This window comes from Paramisgurnus dabryanus, chromosome 1, assembly GCF_030506205.2.
Source record: "Paramisgurnus dabryanus chromosome 1, PD_genome_1.1, whole genome shotgun sequence".
Taxonomy (NCBI): Eukaryota; Metazoa; Chordata; class Actinopteri; order Cypriniformes; family Cobitidae; genus Paramisgurnus; species Paramisgurnus dabryanus.
In genome coordinates this window covers 35,573,181-35,595,193 of record NC_133337.1, presented here as the reverse complement: position 1 = coordinate 35,595,193, position 22,013 = coordinate 35,573,181, and the positions used below count along the sequence as shown (strand labels likewise).

The window sequence follows — 22,013 nt, the reverse complement described above, 5'->3', positions numbered from 1 at the left end:
CTTCGGAAGTAATTTGTCTTGGATAAGAGTACTGCTGCAACATCCGCACATAAGTATAACATACAACACAATACTATGAGAAAAAGGCACCAATAATTGCATGTTGTACTAGCAACTGCATTTGTTTAACATCCTTCCAGCATATATAGCTTATACACTGTTAAAAAATTGCTGTAGTTATGCAACTGTTTGCCAGTAACTTACTGTAGATTTAAATTGATGTTATTTATTAATGAACATTACACATTAACAAGTCTGTGTATTTACATAATAATACTATAAAATAACAGCCTCATGCAAAGCATTTTGGCAACCAGAAATCCTCATCAACCTTTTTCAGTTTTTTTTTCATCGAATTTTGTTTTCCAGAATGCAGCACACGCGAAGAGTGCCCATCATAATTCCCATGATTTTCCCTGCCACTCTCACCAAGTTTTATTTGAGCTTTCATTTGTACTACTTTTAAAAATATTAAAACAAAAATTTGCATTATTGCTACTCAGTCCAAACAGTTGTAATCGTCTTAAAAAAAATGGATTCTTGTACAAATACTTGACACATGGCTATTGAAGCTCACTGTCATTGTGAACTCCCAAATATTTGTAAGAAGCAACCTGTTTAATATGCTACCATGAATTACAACCAAGCTCCTGTCCCCGACTGATTTGGGTTAATAACCTCTTCAGTTTATCTGCAGATAGTGGTCATCTACAACAGCTTTACAGTCAATACTACAGTCATCAGGTGCAATAGTACAGTGTCATCTGATAAAATAAATTGATTAGCCTGCTGACTGACACAGTCATTTGTATAAAGAGTAAAGACAAAAGGAGAGGCTACTTATTACAATATCGGACAGTACAGAATTAAATTTCACTTGATATTTCCTATTTGTCAAAACGAGTAATAACAATTAATTATAAAAGGATTTACTGTTAATTATACTAGTTATATTATTAATAAAAATAATATGTTTATTTTATATAGGGCCTTTCAACAATTTCTAACAATTCTTGTGGTTGATGTCATGATTCGCTCAGTGTGTACTACATGTTTATCATTTGACTCATAAATTGGTTGCCTTTCACTCATTTTCAAAAAATGCTTTATCATAGTTACGTCATAAACATCACCCCTAATCACAAATCAGTTCATAAAGATAAATTTCCCTCTATTGACAAATCTCTGCTTGATTATTAAAGGTCGTCTCATGTTTCATCTAATCTTATATCTTAAGCCCATAAAAATAACAATGATGTCATTATTTTATCATGTTAATGTTGTTCCAGACTTTTTCATATGTACATTTTGCTTTTATGCAAAGTGACTGCAAAGGAATACATATTATCATTATGTGTGTTCCCTGGGAATCAAACCCACAACCTTTGCACTGCTAATGCAGTGCTTTACCAATTGAACTCTATTATTAAGGCAAAAATGAGATGTTATTGTAGGTCTGTGACCATTTACTTTCAAACACAAAAAGCAGAATCAAATTTTTAACATTTCTTCTCATATATTTGTATGTACCACAGAAGTCTTCATTTGGTTTTATAACTAAGGGTGATTGAATATTTTTATTTATTTATTTATTTGGCTGAACTATCTCTTTAAATGTCTTGTTAATGATTTCTGTAAGCTGTAAATGGTGCTGATTGTTACTGCAAGTGCCTTGTTTTGTGGGTTACCTTGTAGGACAGCTACCAGTCCAGTACTGATGCCAGACACAATGTCATTTACCAGCCATTCTTTGACTGAATAGATCTTCATCCATCCAATGATGGGCAGCAGGGAAAGGGCGACCTTCTTCGCACGTTTGGAATTACAACTAAAAACAACAAAAATAATATACAAAGACATTATTTTTAACGTCAGGTCATACAGACATTATGGAGCGCTTATCCTAGTCCCAGACTAAATGCATGCCTTCATTTAAAAACATCTTGTACTGATGTATCTTAACATATACCAGTGCCATTGTTTTGTTGATAATGCACATTGTCAACTGACATGAGTAATTATGTCTATTGTCTACTGACATAAGTTATGTATTGTCAGTTGTGTTGTGTACTGCAAACTGAAATGAGTAGTTATGCTTATTTTCAACTGACATGAGTAGTTATGCGTTTGGTCAGCTGACATGAGAAGTTTTGCGTTTTGTCAGTTGACACGAGAAGTTATCAGTTGACACGAGAAGTTATGCGTTTTGTCAGTTATGCGTATTGTTTTAAGTAGTTATGCGTATTGTCAGCCGACATGAGTAGTTATGCGTATTGTGAACCGACATGAGTAGTTATGCGTATTGTCAGCTGACATGAGTAGTTATGCGTATTTATCAGCTGACATGAGTAGTTATACGTATTGTCAGCTGACATGAGTAGTTATGCGTATTTATCAGCTGACATGAGTAGTTATGCGTATTGTCAGCTGAGATGAGTAGTTATGTGTATTGTCAGCTGACATGAGTAGTTATGCGTATTGTCAGCCAACATGAGTAGTTATGCGTATTGTGAACCGACATGAGTAGTTATGCGTATTGTCAGCTGACATGAGTAGTTATGCGTATTTATCAGCTGACATGAGTAGTTATGCGTATTGTCAGCTGAGATGAGTAGTTATGTGTATTGTCAGCTGACATGAGTAGTTATGCGTATTGTCAGCCAACATGAGTAGTTATGCGTATTGTGAACCGACATGAGTAGTTATGCGTATTGTCAGCTGACATGAGTAGTTATGCGTATTTATCAGCTGACATGAGTAGTTATGCGTATTGTCAGCTGAGATGAGTAGTTATGTGTATTGTCAGCTGACATGAGTAGTTATGCGTATTGTCAGCCGACATGAGTAGTTATGCGTATTGTCAACCGACATGAGTAGTTATGCGTATTGTCAACCGACATGAGTAGTTATGCGTATTGTCAACCGACATGAGTAGCTATGCGTATTGTCAACCGACATGAGTAGTTATGCGTTTTGTCAGCCAACATGTGTAGGTATGCGTTTTGTCAACCGACATGAGCAGTGTCAACCAACATGAGTAGTGTCAGCCGACATGAGTAGTTATGCGTATTGTCAACCTACATGAGTAGTTCTGCGTTTTGTCAACTGACATGAGTAGTGTCAACCGACATGAGTAGTTATGCGTATTGTCAAATGACACGAATAGTTCTGCGTTTTGTCAGCCAACATGAGTAGTTATGCATATTGTCAACTGACATGAGTAGTTCTGCGTTTTGTCAACCGACATGAGTAGTGTCAACCGACATGAGTAGTGTCAGCCGATATGAGTAGTTATGCATATTGTCAACCGGCATGAGTAGTTATGCGTATTGTCAACCGGCATGAGTAGTGTCTACTGACATGAGTAGTGTCAGCCGACATGAGTAGTGTCAGCCGACATGAGTAGTGTCAGCCGACATGAGTAGTGTCAGCCGACATGAGTAGTGTCAGCCGACATGAGTAGTGTCAGCCGACATGAGTAGTGTCAGCCGACATGAGTAGTGTCAGCCGACATGAGTAGTGTCAGCCGACATGAGTAGTGTCAGCCGACATGAGTAGTGTCAGCCGACATGAGTAGTTATGCGTATTGTCAACCGACATGAGTAGTGTGAACCGACATGAGTAGTGTCAACCGACATGAGTAGTGTCAGCTGACATGAGTAGTTATGCGTTTTGTCAACCGACATGAGTAGTTCTGCGTTTTGTCAGCCAACATGAGTAGTTATGCGTATTGACAGCCGACATGAGTAGTTATGCGTATTGTCAACTGACATGAGAAGACACTGTATATTGTAAACTGACAAGAGTTGTGTTGTGTATTGTCTTTTGACATTAGTAGTTATGCGTATACTTTTATTATACATTTTTATTGAGTACTTTTATTTATAATGTACTTTTATTAAATGGTGTCTTAACGTTGTGTTTTGACTTGTTTTTACTCTGGAAAGCACTTTGGTCAGTCTGGTGACGGTGTAAAATGTGCTATATAAATAAATGAACTTGAACTTTGTCTCAAGATGCACACCAGTATGATTTTTTGTTAGGTTTTAAATGTCCTAATATAACTAAGAGCTAGTCCTAGATTAATCTAAACCCTGTCCGGGGAACGGCCCCTAAACGTGATTTCAACAACATATGATATGACTATTTAAAAAACAGTTCATAAAAAAATCAGTCTATTCAGTTTCTCCCTCCCTATGTCACTCTAAATCTGTTTTGACTTCAAAACACAAAAGTGTAAGAATTAGGATAAGTAAATGATGAACAAATGTCCATGTTTGGAGGATCTTGTGCATTTTCAGAACTTTCAGAAACAAAAATTTGTTAAAAAAGAGCATATATTTATATAGTAAGAATATAACCTGCATTTATAAACAGTATTATAAATCTGAAGTTTTCAAACTGGGGTTCTGGGAACTCACAGAGGTCCCCCAGAAAAACAATTGTAAAAGTCTACTTTGTAGCTAGTTATTTAAGTCTATCTATATTATATCACAATAACAGTATAAATAATTCTTTATACAAAATATGAATCTATGTTTTAGGAAAGGGGTATGTGGGGGTCACTGGGTGGCATCATAAAATTCGAAAACTCCTACCATAAATAATATCAAATGTTATGTAAATAACCCAGAATAATTTTCATTGCTCACTGACTGTGCTTTCGTAGTGCAGAAGACTTAAATTGAATGTCAGTCATGTTTGAGCGCTATTTAAAATATTGTTGAAATCCTGTAGAAATAAAACTAAAAAAGTAACAAGTGACTCATGCAAAAGTCTCAGTTTGCTCTTTTATTAATCTCATTCCTGTCGAAGAGAAATAACCAAGGCATTAAAGATATCTTTCCTTCCTACAATGTCAGAAAAAATGTTTAAAATATGTTCCATACTATAGTTGTCACTGGGGATGTACCCTTTCAAAAACGTAGACTGCACCATTGTACCTAAAAAGTTCATATTTGTACCTCAGAGGTACCAAGGAGAGCTTATAAGGACCTTAAGGATACTTAACAGTATATCAACTGTACATAATGGTACCAAATGTATACTGCCCCAGGGTACATATTTTGCCAATTTTTTCCAACAGTCTATCTGAATAAAGAACAAAATGTTTCCATGACAAATGCAAATAATCTAATAAAATCGCTGCACATAATGGTTGACTCTATTTATTAAAAGTGATCAATGAACTAACATTCTCTGCTTAATAAATGTGAAATAAATGCTTAATAAAAGTTAAAGGCTTACGTGAGGTACTCTTTAACATGATCCAGCAGGTTCTTGTGTTTCCGATAGATCTTTGCATGCTCTTTCTCAAAGGCGTCCTCTGAGTACAGCGGTCTGGTCAATTCATACTTCTGTGATGAGGGTCGGAGCATAATGCACCAATACAGCTGTCAGAAATCCTTCTGATCTGTGTTTGGTGAGAAAGCACATATCCAAATATCATCTAAAAATCTAGCTTTTACACTGGCTTTGAAAATGCAGGATTTGACACCTTTGTATTTGTATTAACATTCATAGAAGTTGGAGAGTAAAACATGTCATGAGTAAACCTCATGCATACAAGTAGGCAAACAATCATGTCTATAAGTGTATGACAGTTCGCATGTGTGTCCACCCAGTGAAAACCCAGCTAAAGTAATTTTTTTGTGATTAAGTTATTTTACATAATTATCCTACGTAATGTTTAGAACCTTAAATATAACCTTAATATCTTTAATTTTGAAAATAAAGGAAAATCAGTGAGTAAAATCCAACTTTGATGCTCATAATCTCATAATTAGATGATGAGACTTTAGCCTGGATTTCACAAACAGGGTCACATGATCTGTATTTGTCCGTCTGTTTTTCTATTATCTTGTTTTAGTTTTAATACCAGCAACCTTTAAACCTTGTTAATATAATTGGTCAATAACCTTGCAGAACAAAGCTTAGTTCAGGACCAATAAGTGTGTTGTCCAACCAGCTGTAAGTAATGCATTTACAGGATGATTTATTATAAGACGGTATTAAAACATGATAATGCAATATTTTACATGAATTATCAATTAATAGTTTTAAAGGAGTATTTAATATTGGTAATGTTAATTGCTATATACACTAAAAATGCAACTTTAAGGAGAACCTATCCGATTCACAATTTTTAGTGTGTAAGTGTGTATTAGTACATTAACTATATGCAAAAGGTACAAACCCCAAAGTAAACGATGGCGCAAGTTATCATCACCAACATAAATCTCTTTTTTTGGACTACAACAAACACATGGATTGTAGGCAACAGGTTATTTCCATGGATTGGTGATGTGGACAAGACCGACATGATATAATTTCTCCCGCTTGGACTCATAGCCTGTAAATCAACTCCTGTTAGTATTGCTTTGTGACCGAATCTTTCAAACATGGTAAGGAGCGTCACAACGTACAGATTAGCTGGCCAATCAGGGACATGGTGCCTTTCAGATCCATGAGTTTTGTACAAAATCAGGGCGTTTCAGAAAGACATAAATGTACGGTATGTGGAAAATAATGTGTTTTTTGAACCATAAATCACGCAAATGCATTGTATTTGACCAAATAGACAAAATAATGTTGTTTTTTAGCAATGAAATAGGTGCACTTTAAAACCACTTGGTTTTGCAAGTCCATTCAACCTACTATTTAAAGTAACATAAAAAGATATGTTGATTTGACAAAAATGCTGCATTTTTTACAGTGACGTGATGTATAATAACATAAGTTAATACATTACGACTTAGCAATTAACAATAATATATTAGTAAATAAATATGCTTTAAAAATGGTTAATTGTTAGTTACCTACTATAATGTGATAACTAATGTTATTGTTAATGTAGAACCTTAACATAAAGTGTTACCCTTTAATTTCCGTACACCAAGTTTAAGATTTTTACTGTTTTGTTAAAGGTTTATGTCTATTAAATCACAGATCCCAGATAATCTAACAAAGTTCAAATTTGCTAATCCTACCTTGGGTGTTGGTAAATCTTTACTCAAAGAGGTATTATAAATTCTCAGTTAGATGTCCTGATGCCAGTTGCCCAAAAAGTTGATCTATCTGCGATCTTACAGAGTACGTCTTTACATAAGTTCTGTTGCTGGACTTATCGTGTCTGTAATTATTAACAGTTATCAATAGATCTTCTTTAGCTTGCCAGCTACGTCTTCTCTTATCCCTGACCATTGTTCTTATATAGATAAATACCTGGCAAAACTCCCTCATATCTCTTTAAAGTTATTGGTATTTTACTATTCTCTCAAAAATGATAAATTAACATAAAATAGAATTTCATTTTCATATAAAGGCTCTAAAAGTGAGGACAAACTTTTAAATTACATTCATAAAACATTTCTGCTCTTGGATTATGAGTGGTCGATATGGCATTGGATTTCAGCTAAAATGATGATTTGAGACACCTGCGTTACCTATAGAAAAACATAATAATTGTTTACATTTTAGTGATTATATATCCTTTTAATGAAAGTTTACAGTCTACAAAAGCAGTAGTGAACATACTAAGTGCATTCAGTACAATCTACTACTCATATGTTCATGTAGTTGTCCCGAGTTTTACAACTCCCACATTTTAGAAATTATCCGAATTCATTCATTGAAATTATTCTTGATGACACACAATTCCTTAGAAATGCAGACACTGTCATGTGAATTCTAGGAAAACATCAATTCTGATTTGAGGAAGGATGAATGTTTATATTTTTTGGATTGTTTTAACACTTTCTAAATTATTAAAAATATTCAAAATATTCTAAATTTGCACTAGAATATAATCATAATCATATGAAATGTTGTTTAGACAGATATTTATAGTAAAAAGTCATTTTAAATAGCAATGTGTATATAAGTAAATATCCCTATTTTTAAAGGTCCACTATGTAGATTTTAGCGACATCTAGCAGTGAGATTGTGAATTGCAACCAACGGCTCAGTCCACAGCCCTCCCCTCCCTTTCAAAACGCATAGTGAAGCTACAGTCACCGGCACAGGACAAACATGTCATGGTTTGAGACGTGCTCTATAGAACAGTTTGTCCATTTAGGGCTACTGTAGAAACATGACGGCGATTTCCATGTAAGGAGACCGGCGGTGTATGTAAATAAAAATTGCTCATTCAAAGGTAATAAAAATAATACAGTTCATTATGTGAGGTCTTGATGCACCACCGATAATATAGTTATGTATATTATAATGCATTTTCTGTAAATAGATTCTTCTAAAAGTTACACAATGCACCTTGTAATTTTCACCACTAGAGGTTGCCAAACCACAACAGCGTAGCTTGATGACGCTATGAAAGAGCGTGGAACTGTCTATTCACTGTAAATTATTTTACAGCAAATCAACACATATTTTTATAAGTTATCTCAACTTTTTTAAGCCAAAACTTAAAGTAGAAGGTTGTTTTTATTTGCAAAACCATTTTGCTTTAATTTCATGCTGCATTTTTTACATTTTTAAAAATTATGTCAAATCAAAATGTATTTTTATTTTACTTTAACTTAACAAATTAAGTTAAACAATTTCAACTTGTTTAAGTCAAATTTTAAAATAGTAGGTTAAATTGACTGGCAAAAATAAGTTGTTTTAACTCCATGCTGCATTTTTTACACTGTGTAGTTTCTATGGCAGCAAAAACAGAAACCGAGGATAACCCGAACATAACCTCATTGACCGACACAGGGTCGTAATGCTGGTTAACACTATAAATTCTAAATAACACTATAAAAAATAAAGTGTGAAGAATATATATATATATATATATATATATATATATATATATATATATATATATATATATATATATATATTCTTCACACTTTATTTCCATTGTCCACTTTAGACATTTTAATAATTATAAGTAACTTAGCAACTACTTATCAACTACCAATCTTTACAATATTAGTAGACTATCTGCTTGACATATATTAACACTTTATTGTGATGATCCCTCAACAGACATTCAGTTGTCTATAAGTATCTTTGCAGGTGCATGTCAACTTATTCCACTAACCCTAACTTCTTCCCTAACCCTAACCCTTACAGTTTACTAATAATCTAATGACAGTTAGTCGACATATAGTTGCAAAGTTAGTTGATATTTAGTTGTAAAGATATTTATTGTCTAAAGCGGACTATCAAAATAAAATGTAACCATATATAACAATGTGCTGGATATTTTAATGGAAGAATCTTACATATTGTGCCTTTAAGTAACGATTTTGGACATTTTGTGATCTCATGTTTAATTTTTTTGATTTTCCATAAGTAGATATTCGGTCAACATGTCCTTGTAATCACATTTGTAGATAAGTAGATCCAGTCCTTCTCTTAAACCTGGACCTGTAGCTTCTATCATCAAATTAGTTTATGCTTCTGTTTTCTCCAGCTCTTTGATATTTGTGGCACTCAGATGCATCTGTTACATTGTAAATAGATGAGCTGAGGTAGAATCATTGTCCATTATCACAAATGGTTGGTGGGAGAAGATGATACAGTATCTTGGAATCAACTAGAAGATGATAATAGTTGATATCTCAGGTTATATTGGTGACCTGCTTTCATGAGTATTTAAAGAGATAGTTGATTAAAATTCTGTCATCATTTATTCACCCACATGTTTATGAGTTTCTTTATTTGTTGAACACAAAACGTATTTTGATAAATGATGAAAAGCACACAGTTAATGGTACCCACTGACTTAGTTTGCCATAGTTTGTTTTTCCTACTCATACAGGTTTACAACAACATGAGGATGAGTAAATAAAAACAGAAGTCTCATTTTTTGGTGAACTATCCCTTTAAGGCACTTAAAAAAATATCTAGCTAATTAAATAAAACACGTTCAGTGTTTTTTCTACTGTAGTAACCTTAGTTTTTGTTGAGGAATTAGATATAAAGATCCAAGAAAAGAAAAGACTCAATACTACCTACCTTTGAAAGCCGGAGTCACGCAGTGCATGAGAGGTCAGTGGCGAGTCTATGAATCAAGCACACATTTTCTGTGTGTTTAATGCACTCAGTTACTGTTGCTAAATGTGTTAAGTACACAAAAGACCTCCAGATAGAGCAACGCAGGAATGTCAACAAAAATTAAACAAGAGCTTTATTGTTTGAGCTCGTAATTTGTTTCATCTTAGGAGAAGGGTCTCTATGTCACTTTCTGAAATGTGTGTGTACAGGTTTGGCTATAATTGGGAGTGCCAGATGTTTCCAACAAATATGATGAAAGATGTCACCCAACATTTTAGGTGGTCTTATATTTAAATATTTAAAGGGGTCATATGATGCGATTTCATGTTTTCATTTGTCTTAGGAGTGTTAAAAGCTGTTTGTGCGTATGAGACATCCGTTAAGTCTCAAAAAGCTCATCCATACCTCCCTAAAATGCCTGATTTTAACACATAAAGTTAAAATTTGGCCACAATAATAATATGACGGTCTACATCTTATTCATCTGTCATGTTTTATTTATAGTGTTCACTTTCTAGTGTTTTTGTTAAGTTTGAGTCACTCAGTTAGCATTTACTTGTAATGTGTCACCAATTGAAAATAAGATAACATCTCATCTGAGTTAGGGTCAGCCAACTCTTAAAAAACAGCAAAAACACTACAACACATAACTCACATCATTTATTTCCAGATCCTCATTCTTTGAACAGTTTTTAAAAAGAAATGTTGTCTCCACCTCTGGATTCATCTAAGAAGTCCTCATTTTAATCCTCATAAAGTATACAGCAAACAAAACTCTCTGTCTGTGGGTCATCTGCTGAACAAACCTCCAGAAGACAAATATCCTCGATTCTGTCGTGCCTCGAAAATTAGGCTGTAAAAAAGTTTGTGCATTTTGTGCAAAATGAATTTCAGATATATATTGGAAAACGGCTGGATTTTGATTGAGAAAAAATGTTTTCTTTCTTGTCTCTTTGCTCCACAGTTTAAATTCCTCCGGGACAAAGCAACTTCCGAAGATAACAAGGAAGTTTTCCAGTGAGTCCAAATGAACGAAAGAGCATGATTCAAGTTCATCCTCAGTTTGAAAGTCCATGAATAGCCTGGAGATAAACAAAATACTCGTTTGATGGGTTGTTGATTTAAGTTATCTGCTGTCTGATAAGACAGGTTACATTCATTAAAGGTGCCATAGAATGGAAAACATAGATAAATGATATGAGTTCTGTACATGTTAATGACGTATCGTGAGCCTCAAACACTATTGTTTCCTCCTTCCTACGTAAACCTTGTGCATGCAAAAGACCGCTGGGAAACAAATCAATCTCAACATAACACTGACTGTGACGTTACATTCGTGATGTACGCCACAAAATTAAAATTCGCATTAACTCTTTCCCCGCCATTGACGAGATTTCTCGTCAATTAAGAGAAAACGCTTCCCCGCCAATGACGAGATATTCCGTCTTTCCGCAATACCGCTATTATCCACCAGGTGGCGCCCTTCCGCAACTTTTTAAAACCGGAAGTATTTCCCTATGCCAAGCTGCTGCATGTCCGTGTCTGTTTTAAAGATCGCTCTGGATGGGATCTCTATGAAAAGTCCGTCATAAAAATGGAATTATTTCTGCTTTTTGCTCAAAATATGGTGTTTTTGCAAAAACCTACCCATATTCAAAAGCTGATTGCAAAAGAACCACTAAAGGTAGGATGAAACGTTTTTTTTTGTTTGAAAACAGAGGGTCTGTTCTTTCATTTGGTATATTGTATGTTTATATATTTAAAGAAGAACATTTTCTGGAAGGCATTAAACTTTGGTGAAAATCATGAAAAACGCTGGCGCTGGCTGGCAACTTTTTTTAAAAACGCTGGCGGTGAAAGAGTTAAATTAAGTGCATGTTGTTACAATGCTAAACACAAGGTGTGACTGCTGAGTTAGCGCTATATGCTAGTAAATGCTATATGCTAGCGTTTAGGCTAAAGTTTTACTATTGACGTTACAGTTACATTTTGCAGGTCCATACTGAAAAAAACACAAACTTGTCCATTAACTATCTCCAAACAATTGATTATTCCTCAAATTCTGTATCTTCGTCTGATACAGGCTCAAACATAAGCTCTGTTTAGACACACAGAGAGCTACGTAAGGAGCTGCTCTGAGAAACAGCCAATCAGAGCAGAGCTCAACATTATTCTTCATTACCCTTTCAAATAAGATAATAATTCAGCATTTAATTCTAAAGGCAAATCCTATGGTTGTAAATGGACATGTAAAACCACCACATACGTTCTGTGTAGATATCAGAGAACAATTTAACATATGATTTCAATGCATTCTTTGGCACCTTTAATGCAATGAAACAACAGATATTGGGAGCTCACCAAGTGCTGGTTGTCATAGGTTTCAATCAAGTCATCGTCCTCAGTAAACGGAGGTGGTACTTTGTCATCTTGCAACTGGGAAATCTAAACAGAGTAACAGTAGGGTATTTTCAGAATGACATGGTAGCATACTACAATACTTTGCATTAATATGTATTACTATAGCAAAAGTTTCCATGTGTTCTTTATTTAATCCCGTTTAAGTTTAGAAAAAGTTAAAGAGGTCTCATCTGTGATTTTTCCTTCTTATGGGTAGAGATACAATGGATAACATTCATTGTTATGCAGGGCGATTAACAAAATCCTATTTTTACCTTATCAGCTAAATGATCATCTGCATTTTCACTGGAGGTTTCCAGCTGGATGAAGAGAACGGCGTCATGGACGGTGATGAAGAGCAGATCTCTGGTGACCTCTTCATCAAAGAACGACAGGGCTTCCATTCTCCTGACAAGCTCAGCTGTAACATGAGGAGACCTGAGGTTATTCACTGTCTTCAAATCACTGTGTTTGGTTATCCTGAGCCCAGTTTATAACATCATAACTGAGCCAGATCTTACCATCACAGCCTGCGATGTAGACACCAACGCCAATTCGTATAAACTCCTTGATGAGCTATGAAGATAAGAGAGAATGACCTGCGTGTTACAACACTTATACAGGACTATTACAATACACAAATGGAACACACAAAACTGATGTAAGACACTGTTTATTTTTACCAAAATAAGTGTATTTGAATATGTTCTCCGAACCCCTCATCCATCTACCATTGGTCTTATAATGAAGTTGTCCCACCCCCCAAAAATGCTTTTAACTGGGTGAGCCACATTGGTTGATCCCGGCTGTCACTCCATGAGGCAGTACCCTTTAAAAATTTCCTAATATGTACCTTTTAGGTACAGATATGCATACACCAATATTGGTACCAATGTGTTCCTAAGAAGTTTTTATATGCAATCTTTGATACCAATATGTACCTCTGAGGAACTACTATGAACTCTTTAGCTGCAAAGATGTACTTTTTGAAAGGGTACTGCCCTCAGGGACAGCTAGGGACTATTTTCACCATTTTCTCTGATAGTCTAGTTATGCAAATTTTGATAAATGTTTAAGAGTGACAATGTAATATCTTTGAATGCTCGTAGGTGCAATAAAGATAGCTCACCAGCTTAAGGGACTTTGCAGCTACCACATCTATAAACGAGACAGCAGAGAAATCCACCACAAGGCTGTGAATGTGGACCCTGGGTACCGACACATTGACAGGAAGCTCTGATGTCCAATCTACTTGGACCTTCACCTCTGGCTGTTTTGTCCCATCTACGAGCTCAGGACCCTTTTCACTTTCAAAGGCTTTGTTATCTACTCCCATTGAGGCTACTGGTACCAAACCATCCTGTGAAGATATTTGGTGTCAGGTTTGTGATCTAGCGAACATTTTATTGTGACTTTAGTGTATTCCTTGTGTCAAAGCATTAGTTAAATTTCCGAAAAGAAACTTATGCAGTGAAGTAATGCAACATTTGCATATGCAAATTATAAATACAGCAGTGAATTGTTCAGCATCTCTACCTCTGTAACCTTTAGTTTTCCTTTTTGAATCAGTTTATGGATCTTCTTCAGTGCTTTGTTTCTTTTCTTGAACACCCGTACTGCATCAAAACCCACCTAAAAATTTCATTTTAGTTGTAATTTTGTTAATATTATATATTAATGGCTTATATATGAATACATTATATATTAACATTATTAATAGTATGTATTGTACTGAATGTACTTGGCAATCAATATCGATTGTATAATAACACTGTATAGGATAATACTGCATAATACTATATATATATATATATATATATATATATATATATATATATATATATATATATATATATATATATATATATATATATACTTATATGTGTTATGTTTTATATAAAAAAAACATTTTAGCATTTCAGACTTCATATCATGTTATTTGAAATTGTTTGAGATAAAATAAAAACATAAACTCACCTCATCTCTTAATTTCTCTTTGAAGTAGTCAATGTTTGCAAAGTAAATAGGTGAGTTGCATTTGAAAATCTTTATCCCAGGAATTTCTGAAATCTGAAATTAAAAATAGGTCAAGGCAGGGGACTTAATAAATAAATATTGCTCATAAATTATGATGTATAAAATAAATTATGATTTACTGTGCAAAAGTCCTTGGCCACCACCATCAGACTTGTTGTTTTAGAAGTTTTAATGTCCATCCATATTTATTTTTCATTTTATTAAGATACTAACAGAAAATACAGGAAATATGTACAAAGAAATTACATTTTCTGGACTTAATGTCTTTTTTAGGCATCGTCAGTGTTTAGTGTGACCTCTCTTGAGCGTTTTTGAGCACAATGAAGAAAAAAGACTAATTTCTTTAAAATTATAAATTAAGTTAGATTTAAATTCATTTAGGTTTAAGAGATCCTGCAGTTTCCTGCTATTGCTCAAGTACAAGGGGAGTTTACCCTAAAAACTTGACATATCAGTTTACATTTTAAAACAATATTTAATATCTTTATACACATTTCCTGTATTTTTCTTGATTTGTTGTATTAAAGAGACTAAAAAACAATTATATATGATCACTAAAACATTGCAAAAACAACAAATCTAATTCTGGTGTGGTGGCTTAAGACTTTTGCACAGTACTGTACTGTATATAAAAAAGTAATGAAATGTAATAAACATAAAGTGTACATCTTACATTTTTGTAGTCTTTTATGTTTTTGTATATATCCGTGTCTGGCATATTTCCCAGGGTAGAACAGGAAGGGCTGAATGAAATAAAAGGAAACCTTGTTCTATCAAAATGGCCACTAGTTAAGTTATATGATTAGATAGATAGTCACTTATTTATGGTTTCATCATTTTAGAGGTAGAGATAACTGAATAATTGACTGATATTACACCTTGGTTGACTTAATGGTCATTGAACCCACAGTGTTTCTGCAAAATAAGGCTACCAAAATGCCCAAATTCTGTCGATTAAAAATGAATTCTAATATTCCACTGATACTTACAACTGTGTTCGGACCACCACTGTGCCCATCTCAAATACCAGGCCTGCCAGCAGGCCCACATCTAAACCCAGTACGATAGATGCCAAGCATGTAGCTATCCAGATGAGCTGTAGAAAGAAATGTTTCATAAGTGAACTATAACTTTAAACCTAACTTGGTATATTTTATTTAACGCGGTGACATTGATTAATACAGTTTTAGTTGTATAACATCTTTTAAAGGCCAAGTATTTTAGATTCATTCAAAATATAGGGGCGGTTTCCCGGACAGGAATTAGACTAGTCCTAGAATAAAATAAATTTAAGAGCTGTCCAAACTGAAAACAACTTGCACTGACATATCTTAAAATACATCAGTGCCCTTTGTTTTGCCTTAAAAATGCACACAAGTAATATTTTTAGTAAGGCATGTTTAAACTAGTTATATTTCCTAATTAAACTAAGGCCTAGTCCTGGTTTAAGCTAATCTCTGTCCGGGAAACCATCCCATTATTACACAATTAGATCACAAACTGTATGTTGAAAATGGTTTGTCACATTATTTTCAGTGTTTCTTTTAATATCTCCTTTATCTCATGCTTGTTTATCAGTCTTTTTATGATACTTACACAGTCTGTCCTATTCTGTTTCCAGAGTACAGCCACATCAGACATCTGCATGAACATTCCCTTCAGGTTAGCTATAACAATACCGGCCAACACTGACTGTGGGACAGTAAAGGAGAATATGAAGATAAGTCTCTGTTCTTTAAAGGGGGCATTTCACCAGACTTTTTTAAGATGTAAAATAAATCGTTGGTGTCCCTAGAGTCCATATGTGAAGTTTTAGCTCAAAATATCATATACAGGTAGATAATTTATTATAACATGTTAAAATTGCCACTTTGTAGGTGTGAGCAAAAATGTGCCGTTTTGGGTGTGTCCTTTAAAATGCAAATGAGCTGACCTCTGTGATAAATGGCGGTGTCGTGGTTGGATAGTGCAGATTAATGGGCGGTATTATCCCCTTCTGACATCACATGGGGAGCCAAATTTCAGTGACCTATTTTTTCACATGTTTGCAGAGAATGGTTTACCAAAACTAAACTACTGGGTTGATCTTTTTCACATTTTCTAGATTGATATTATAGCACTTAAACATGGAAAAAGTCGCCCTTAATGCACAATGAATAGTAACTGTATTTCTAATACATTTTTACTTTATTAAACCATCATTTTGGCCTGTCACCCTGTCGTAACTGCCCTAACATTACACAATATTCATATTCAGAAAAAAAAGGATTTTACTAAATAATAAATATGTTTAATACTAAACTTAATATTTTACATGTATATCTAATGTCAGATAAATGTCTTGCTACCTTACCTCTACAATGAGGTCTGTAAAGCCCCATGAATCAAAAGTGTAAAGCCGTATTAAACACACGAGGAGGTAATCAGACCCCCTTTTAGATGCAATTTTCAAATCTTTGCTATTTATACTGCTAGATCAAAATGATAGTACATGCCGAACTATGGCTATGCAAAGATTTTACAGATATTTCAATATAGGTATAAATACTCAAGTTTTTTCTCCCACACCTTCTGCAGAGGCTGAAGATAGGGCCCAAGAGCCAAGATCACTATCAAGACCATCAAAGCCGAGATTATACTAGCAACCTGCAATTATAAAAATATAACAAAGTTAAATATAATTTGTATAAACACAGACAGATGTGAAATAGTTGAAAATTAATAGCGTATGCTTTTCACCTGACTCCGCCCCCCTGTGCTTTCCTGTATCGCGGTTCGTGAAAGTGCGGTACTGGCCACAAAGCTCGAGAAACATCCTCCAAAAATGTTGCTGACACCGAAAGCTATCAGCTCCTGATATGAATATAAAATTGTAGGTAAGATCATTTTTTAATCAGAAATTTTATAATAAATATTAAGCTTATTGTTTTCTATTTACTAGAATCAAACAACATAATGCAGACTTTTGTTGCATCTAATCTGCAAATATTCGAAGATTCATGTAGTTGCATGCAGTTGGCAAATGTGCGCCCCCTGGAGGAAGCAGCTGTGATACATGAACACATACTGCAGAAATCTTTTTATTTTTAACTTTCGTGACCTTAAAAAGCCTTTCAAAAATATGCCTAGATGACATTTAAAACAAAATAAAAACAAAAATATTTAAAAGAAGCCATTTTTTGTTCAAATAAACATTTTGATATTGTGACATTGTACTGCTTTTATGCTTATTCAAAGGTTTGCAGTAATAAGAATATAACGAGAATTGTCATAAAATGTCACTATGCATTTTTATTTAAATAAGATTTTTGTGTGAAATATGTTGTTTTGTGCTTTTTTTCTTAATCTAATTGTTTTTAAAGGAACTACATATTAGATTAATACACCCAAGGCTCATAGTTCAGTACTTCACTGCCTAGCTCGATTTTTCAATTTTATTTTTTTTAACGTGGTCGATTAAAAATTGTTTTCCTTAAAGACCACGAATAAAATGTTTTTAAAATAACCTGATCCTGTTTGATCAAGGAATGCGACTGTTTTGACTTTTCTCAGCATACATTTTTCATCTTGCATCAAAATTGTATTGTATATAACATAATTGTATGCATTTAAAGAATTAGAGATTGGTTCTGTTTTAATGTACCCAAGTGTACCTACCTAAAATAAAAGTGTTTCATATACAGGTTTGTGGCTTAATTTATTTTTATTAATAACCCACTTGTAAACTTATGTTCACTGCTCTTTTTTAAAAATATAGTATTTGTATTAAATCTATATTCATTGAGTCTAATCGAGTATAAAAATCGATCAGAGAATCGAAATCAAAACAAGAATCGATTTGATCGAAATCGAATCGATCTGGAACATCTGAACCGATACCCAGCCCTATTAGACAGTAAACTAGTTGCTGTGGTAAACTCTTCAATTTGCTCTGATTTGGCAGGTGAAAGTGACTTCAAAAGATTATAGAGCTCTTTTTGTATCTCCCTCATGTTTGAGTTATTTTTCCATCTGTGGGAGAGGTTTAGTTTGACCTTTATATCTCAAAAAGTACTTCACGTGCTCTCAAGCAAGCTTGCTAATTCACCACACATTTTTAAACGGTACTTGCGGTACTGACTGACACATACTCAAACACAAATTTAAGTTACTTTTATGTATTTTGCAGACACTTCCGTCCTACAGTTTCCTGGGATCGAACCCACAACCTTTGCATTGCCACGCTCTACTAACACGTACCTGGTTGCCATCAAGTGTGTAGTCATGTTTTGCTGCATAGACTTTCGCAACCGAGACTGCAACCGCATAACCAACGACTGCTGTGGAAAAGCTTGAACCCAGAATATTCCCAATAATCGCTAAATTCGGTGGCTGGGGCGGCACAAACCTGTGGGACACAAATACAGACACAGGTGTTAAATGTACACTGCTGGTGTTACTGTGAGTATTAACATTATTATTGTAGACAACTTTAAAACGGTCTGTCAATATCAGGGTTTCAGAAATAACAGCTACACTCTTATTGTCTGTTCAATAAGTTTACAAGGAGAATGATACTGTAGTAATATAAAGGTACTAAATGTCCACTTTTCAGGAAGCAGGAGAAGTGATCTTACCCTCTGGGGATGCTGTGCACAATGCTGGCGCCATATTGGGAGTTCAGATCCATGACATGAGAGATTGCAGACGCAAGCACTGTCTGTCAGAACAGAAAAGTGAAAGGTAATTTTACAGTGTTTTTATTTCCTACTATAACACAGGCTTTTTATAAAGAACTAAAGTCCATACCACAATCACTTCGATAGGGATTGCCACTGGGATCTTGTGCTGATATTTTGCGTTGACCTCTTTCACGGCCATAATTACGAAGATTGTTAGTAATCCAGCAACCAGGTCTGCAACGTTTGTCTGGTTAATGTTCTTACCCACATCGATGAGAGTCTAGATCATGGGAGAAACCATATATGCATGTAGATTTAATCCAACCAGTATCAGGGAATAATCAGTAAGTAAAAACATGGTAAAGATGCTAAAAAGATCCTTACATAAACAATAGAGAAGAATCCACTATGGTTGTGTGTAGGAATAGACAGGATGGTTTTAATCTGGGATATAAAGACATGAATGGCAGCAGCAGTAGTGAAACCTCCTACTAGGGGATCTGATAGATATCGTACTAGAAACCCCACTTGCATGAACCCCATGGCCACCTGAAATTAAGTAAAGTTGAAATATTATGTTTATTAAGGATAACATTGACTTATGATAGTTTAAGTTCTGTGTCCTATAACTTTACTTGAAATAATCCGATCAGTACGGTCATGGTGCAAGCCAGGGTGATTCTCTGTGCCTCTCTTGCCTCCACGTCCACCGCCATCAACATGTCGGTCAACGTCTCGTTCGCACCTGTCACGTTCGCCGGCCGCAGAAAGTGCTCGTCGGGGGCAAAAGTCAAAACTACAGAACCCACCATCAAACAGGTGACTGGAAATGGACCTAAAGTGAATGAGGTAAATAAGCAATGCCAGAAGATTTTCATCTTGAAAGTTTAGAATTGCATTTATAAAACAGGATCATTTATTTAAATAAAGATTTTTAATGGAAACATTAATATTGTTTTTTACTGATAGAGTCCTTGTATGAGTCCCTGTATAATGTTATTGGCTCAGTTTACCAAAGCTTAAAAATGTAATGTGTAATTTTTTTCAACACTACTCTTTAATAAATGCCATTTGTACAGTAGTGTGTACTATAACTGTTGTTTTTGCAATTTTGTTTAGTACCTTAAAAATCCCACTTTAATGTTCACTCACCTTACAAAAACTAAAGTAAGTTTGTGATCAGGTGTGCGCTATAGGGACGTACCAACAGAGATGTGTCTCGAGGTGCCCAACACAAAATAAGAAAGAATTGGAAAGAACGCCGAGTAGAGACCATAGACAGGTGCTACCGACACCAGCAATGCATAGGCCACACCTGTAACACAGAAAAACATAAAAATGCTATGGCACTATAGCGACACACAGCAATTATGAGGTGTCATTTACAGTGAATCTTACCTTGTAAAGCGCATACCAGACCTGTGGTGACCCCAGACACGACATCACTGGGTAACCACTGCTTGACTGGGTATTTAGGAAGCCAATCCAGAATCGGCAAAAGCCCCTTGATCTTCTGAACGGCCCATTTATCATTGCATCTATAGCAGTTTCATATCAGAATGATGAAGAATAAGTTCACACTTGATGATATAAAGTCGAGTCTGATCAAACTTACCTGCAGGTTTCGCTCAGTCGTTCTTGTAAGCTTCTTGTCTCTTGTGCCTTTCTCTCATGGACCTCATCGAAGACATGGGTTGAGTAGATGGGTCGTGACATATGATAGTGGCACTCATCCATCATGATGAAAATCTGATTAAATTCCGAATCTCAGTATCTCAATATGCGTGTTGTTGTTTATCTAAGAAAATATAATATGCAAGTTTATGTAAGGGATAATGTAGAGGCAGCCGGTAGTTATCGGGAAATAAGCCCCGACAGTGTGATCAGGACCCGACACGAAGCGGAGGGTCTTGTATCACACTGAAGGGGCTTATTTCCCGATAACTACTGGCTGCCTCTACATTATCCCGCTTATTACACGGCTACTTGCTGGACATGAATATGAATTTAAAACATTTTATTGGCATATTTGTTTTAAATTAAAATTTTTATCCTTCCGAAACTTTGCACAGATGCATAAAATGATTGTAATACCTTATTAAGATCCTCTGCTTCATACTTGTCTGTCTCCATTTTTCCTGTTTTAGCCAGTCTTTGAGAAGTTTTAATGCCCATTCTGTATTTTTTTGTGTGTTGGCTTCGTAGCTGTCATGCTCTATTTTGTCAAGTTCAGTCTCAGTAGCTGTCTGTGTCTTGTCGTTGTTCGTTCTTCTATCCACTGTTTAAATGTTTTGTTTTTTCCATACATGTTAAAATTAATGTCAAAATGTTGTGGTTGTCCAGTGTTTGTCACAAGATGGCGCCAAACAGTAATCTTTATTGGCGCGGAGCGATTTAAATCGTACAAGTAGTACCGGCTATGCGTTATTACTTTGGAGCGGTTATTATTTGAAAAGAACGAACCTGCAAATGTCTCAACTGACCAATCAGAATCAAGCATTCCAGAGAGCCGTGTAATAAAATGAAATAATATTTACCCAGATTTTAGACATTAGAATTAAATGTAATTTTGGATTTCAGTATAAGCACCAGCCTGATCTCATGGGAATTTGTACGTATGAACAAAAAACGATTATGATTATAAAAAATAAAAAAAAACCTATGAAACCTGTCCCTAACCCCGAAAACAAATCGTACAAAAAATGAATACAAATTTGTCAACTCATAAAATGCATATACGAATTGCAATGAGATTGCATTGCAGAAACTAAAGTATTGCTATTGCAATTACTATGCATTTTTATTTTAGTTTTATAATTGTTTAAATATATTTTGTTTATATTTCATCTTAAAACACAAAATTGTACATTTTTATGGATTTTTAGATAAAAAAAACACCAAAAATAA

The 22,013-nt window shown here is 34.7% G+C and overlaps 3 protein-coding genes and 1 long non-coding RNA gene across 7 annotated transcripts in view; 2 read left to right on the top strand and 2 right to left on the bottom strand.

The window, feature by feature from the left end:
• Positions 1 to 5,401, bottom strand: part of LOC135749807 (chloride anion exchanger-like) — a 17,180-nt gene extending 11,779 nt beyond the window's left edge. Inside the window, exons 1-2 of the mRNA XM_065268475.2 lie at positions 5,248 to 5,401; positions 1,689 to 1,828 (exon numbers count right to left, since the gene is read on the bottom strand). Coding sequence (XP_065124547.1) covers positions 1,689 to 1,828; positions 5,248 to 5,378 — 271 coding nt within the window. The 5' untranslated portion in view covers positions 5,379 to 5,401. The remainder of the gene's footprint in view (positions 1 to 1,688; positions 1,829 to 5,247) is intronic.
• LOC135774836 (uncharacterized) overlaps positions 1 to 13,656 on the top strand; it is a 19,807-nt gene extending 6,151 nt beyond the window's left edge. For 3 of the 4 annotated variants that reach the window (XR_012336724.1, XR_012336722.1, XR_012336721.1), the window contains 3 exons: positions 10,973 to 11,025; positions 12,692 to 12,851; positions 13,518 to 13,656. This is a non-coding gene — a long non-coding RNA (uncharacterized lncRNA). Of the gene's footprint in view, positions 1 to 1,695; positions 1,830 to 10,972; positions 11,026 to 12,691; positions 12,852 to 13,517 lie in introns of those variants that run through there. The other variant, XR_012336723.1, reaches the window with a different exon arrangement.
• Positions 10,724 to 20,846, bottom strand: slc26a4 (solute carrier family 26 member 4). The gene is made up of 20 exons (XM_065268476.2): positions 20,722 to 20,846; positions 20,505 to 20,644; positions 20,311 to 20,421; positions 19,742 to 19,941; positions 19,491 to 19,655; positions 19,234 to 19,386; positions 19,062 to 19,144; positions 18,685 to 18,832; positions 17,185 to 17,298; positions 17,014 to 17,091; positions 16,042 to 16,137; positions 15,435 to 15,541; positions 15,119 to 15,188; positions 14,386 to 14,478; positions 13,945 to 14,040; positions 13,538 to 13,768; positions 12,930 to 12,984; positions 12,684 to 12,829; positions 12,370 to 12,453; positions 10,724 to 11,090 (listed from the first exon to the last, which is right to left on the bottom strand). The coding sequence occupies exons 1-20, from the start codon at positions 20,844 to 20,846 to the stop codon at positions 11,067 to 11,069; spliced, it is 2,319 nt and encodes a 772-aa protein (XP_065124548.1). The 3' UTR covers positions 10,724 to 11,066.
• The window catches only part of def6c (DEF6 guanine nucleotide exchange factor c), a 20,972-nt gene continuing 17,707 nt past the window's right edge, over positions 18,749 to 22,013 (top strand). The window contains exons 1-2 of the mRNA XM_065268480.2: positions 18,749 to 18,885; positions 19,040 to 19,167. The gene's annotated coding sequence lies outside the window, so the exon portion shown is untranslated. The remainder of the gene's footprint in view (positions 18,886 to 19,039; positions 19,168 to 22,013) is intronic.

Coding starts and splice junctions, on each gene's coding strand:
- slc26a4 (XM_065268476.2), bottom strand. CDS start 20,846: ATGATGGATGAGTGCCACTATCATATGTCACGACCCATCTACTCAACC. Junction 19,145..19,233: donor TCCCTATCGAAGTGATTGTG/GTATGGACTTTA, acceptor CTGTTCTGACAG/ACAGTGCTTGCGTCTGCAAT. Junction 16,138..17,013: donor ATCTTCAGCCTCTGCAGAAG/GTGTGGGAGAAA, acceptor ACTGTCCCACAG/TCAGTGTTGGCCGGTATTGT.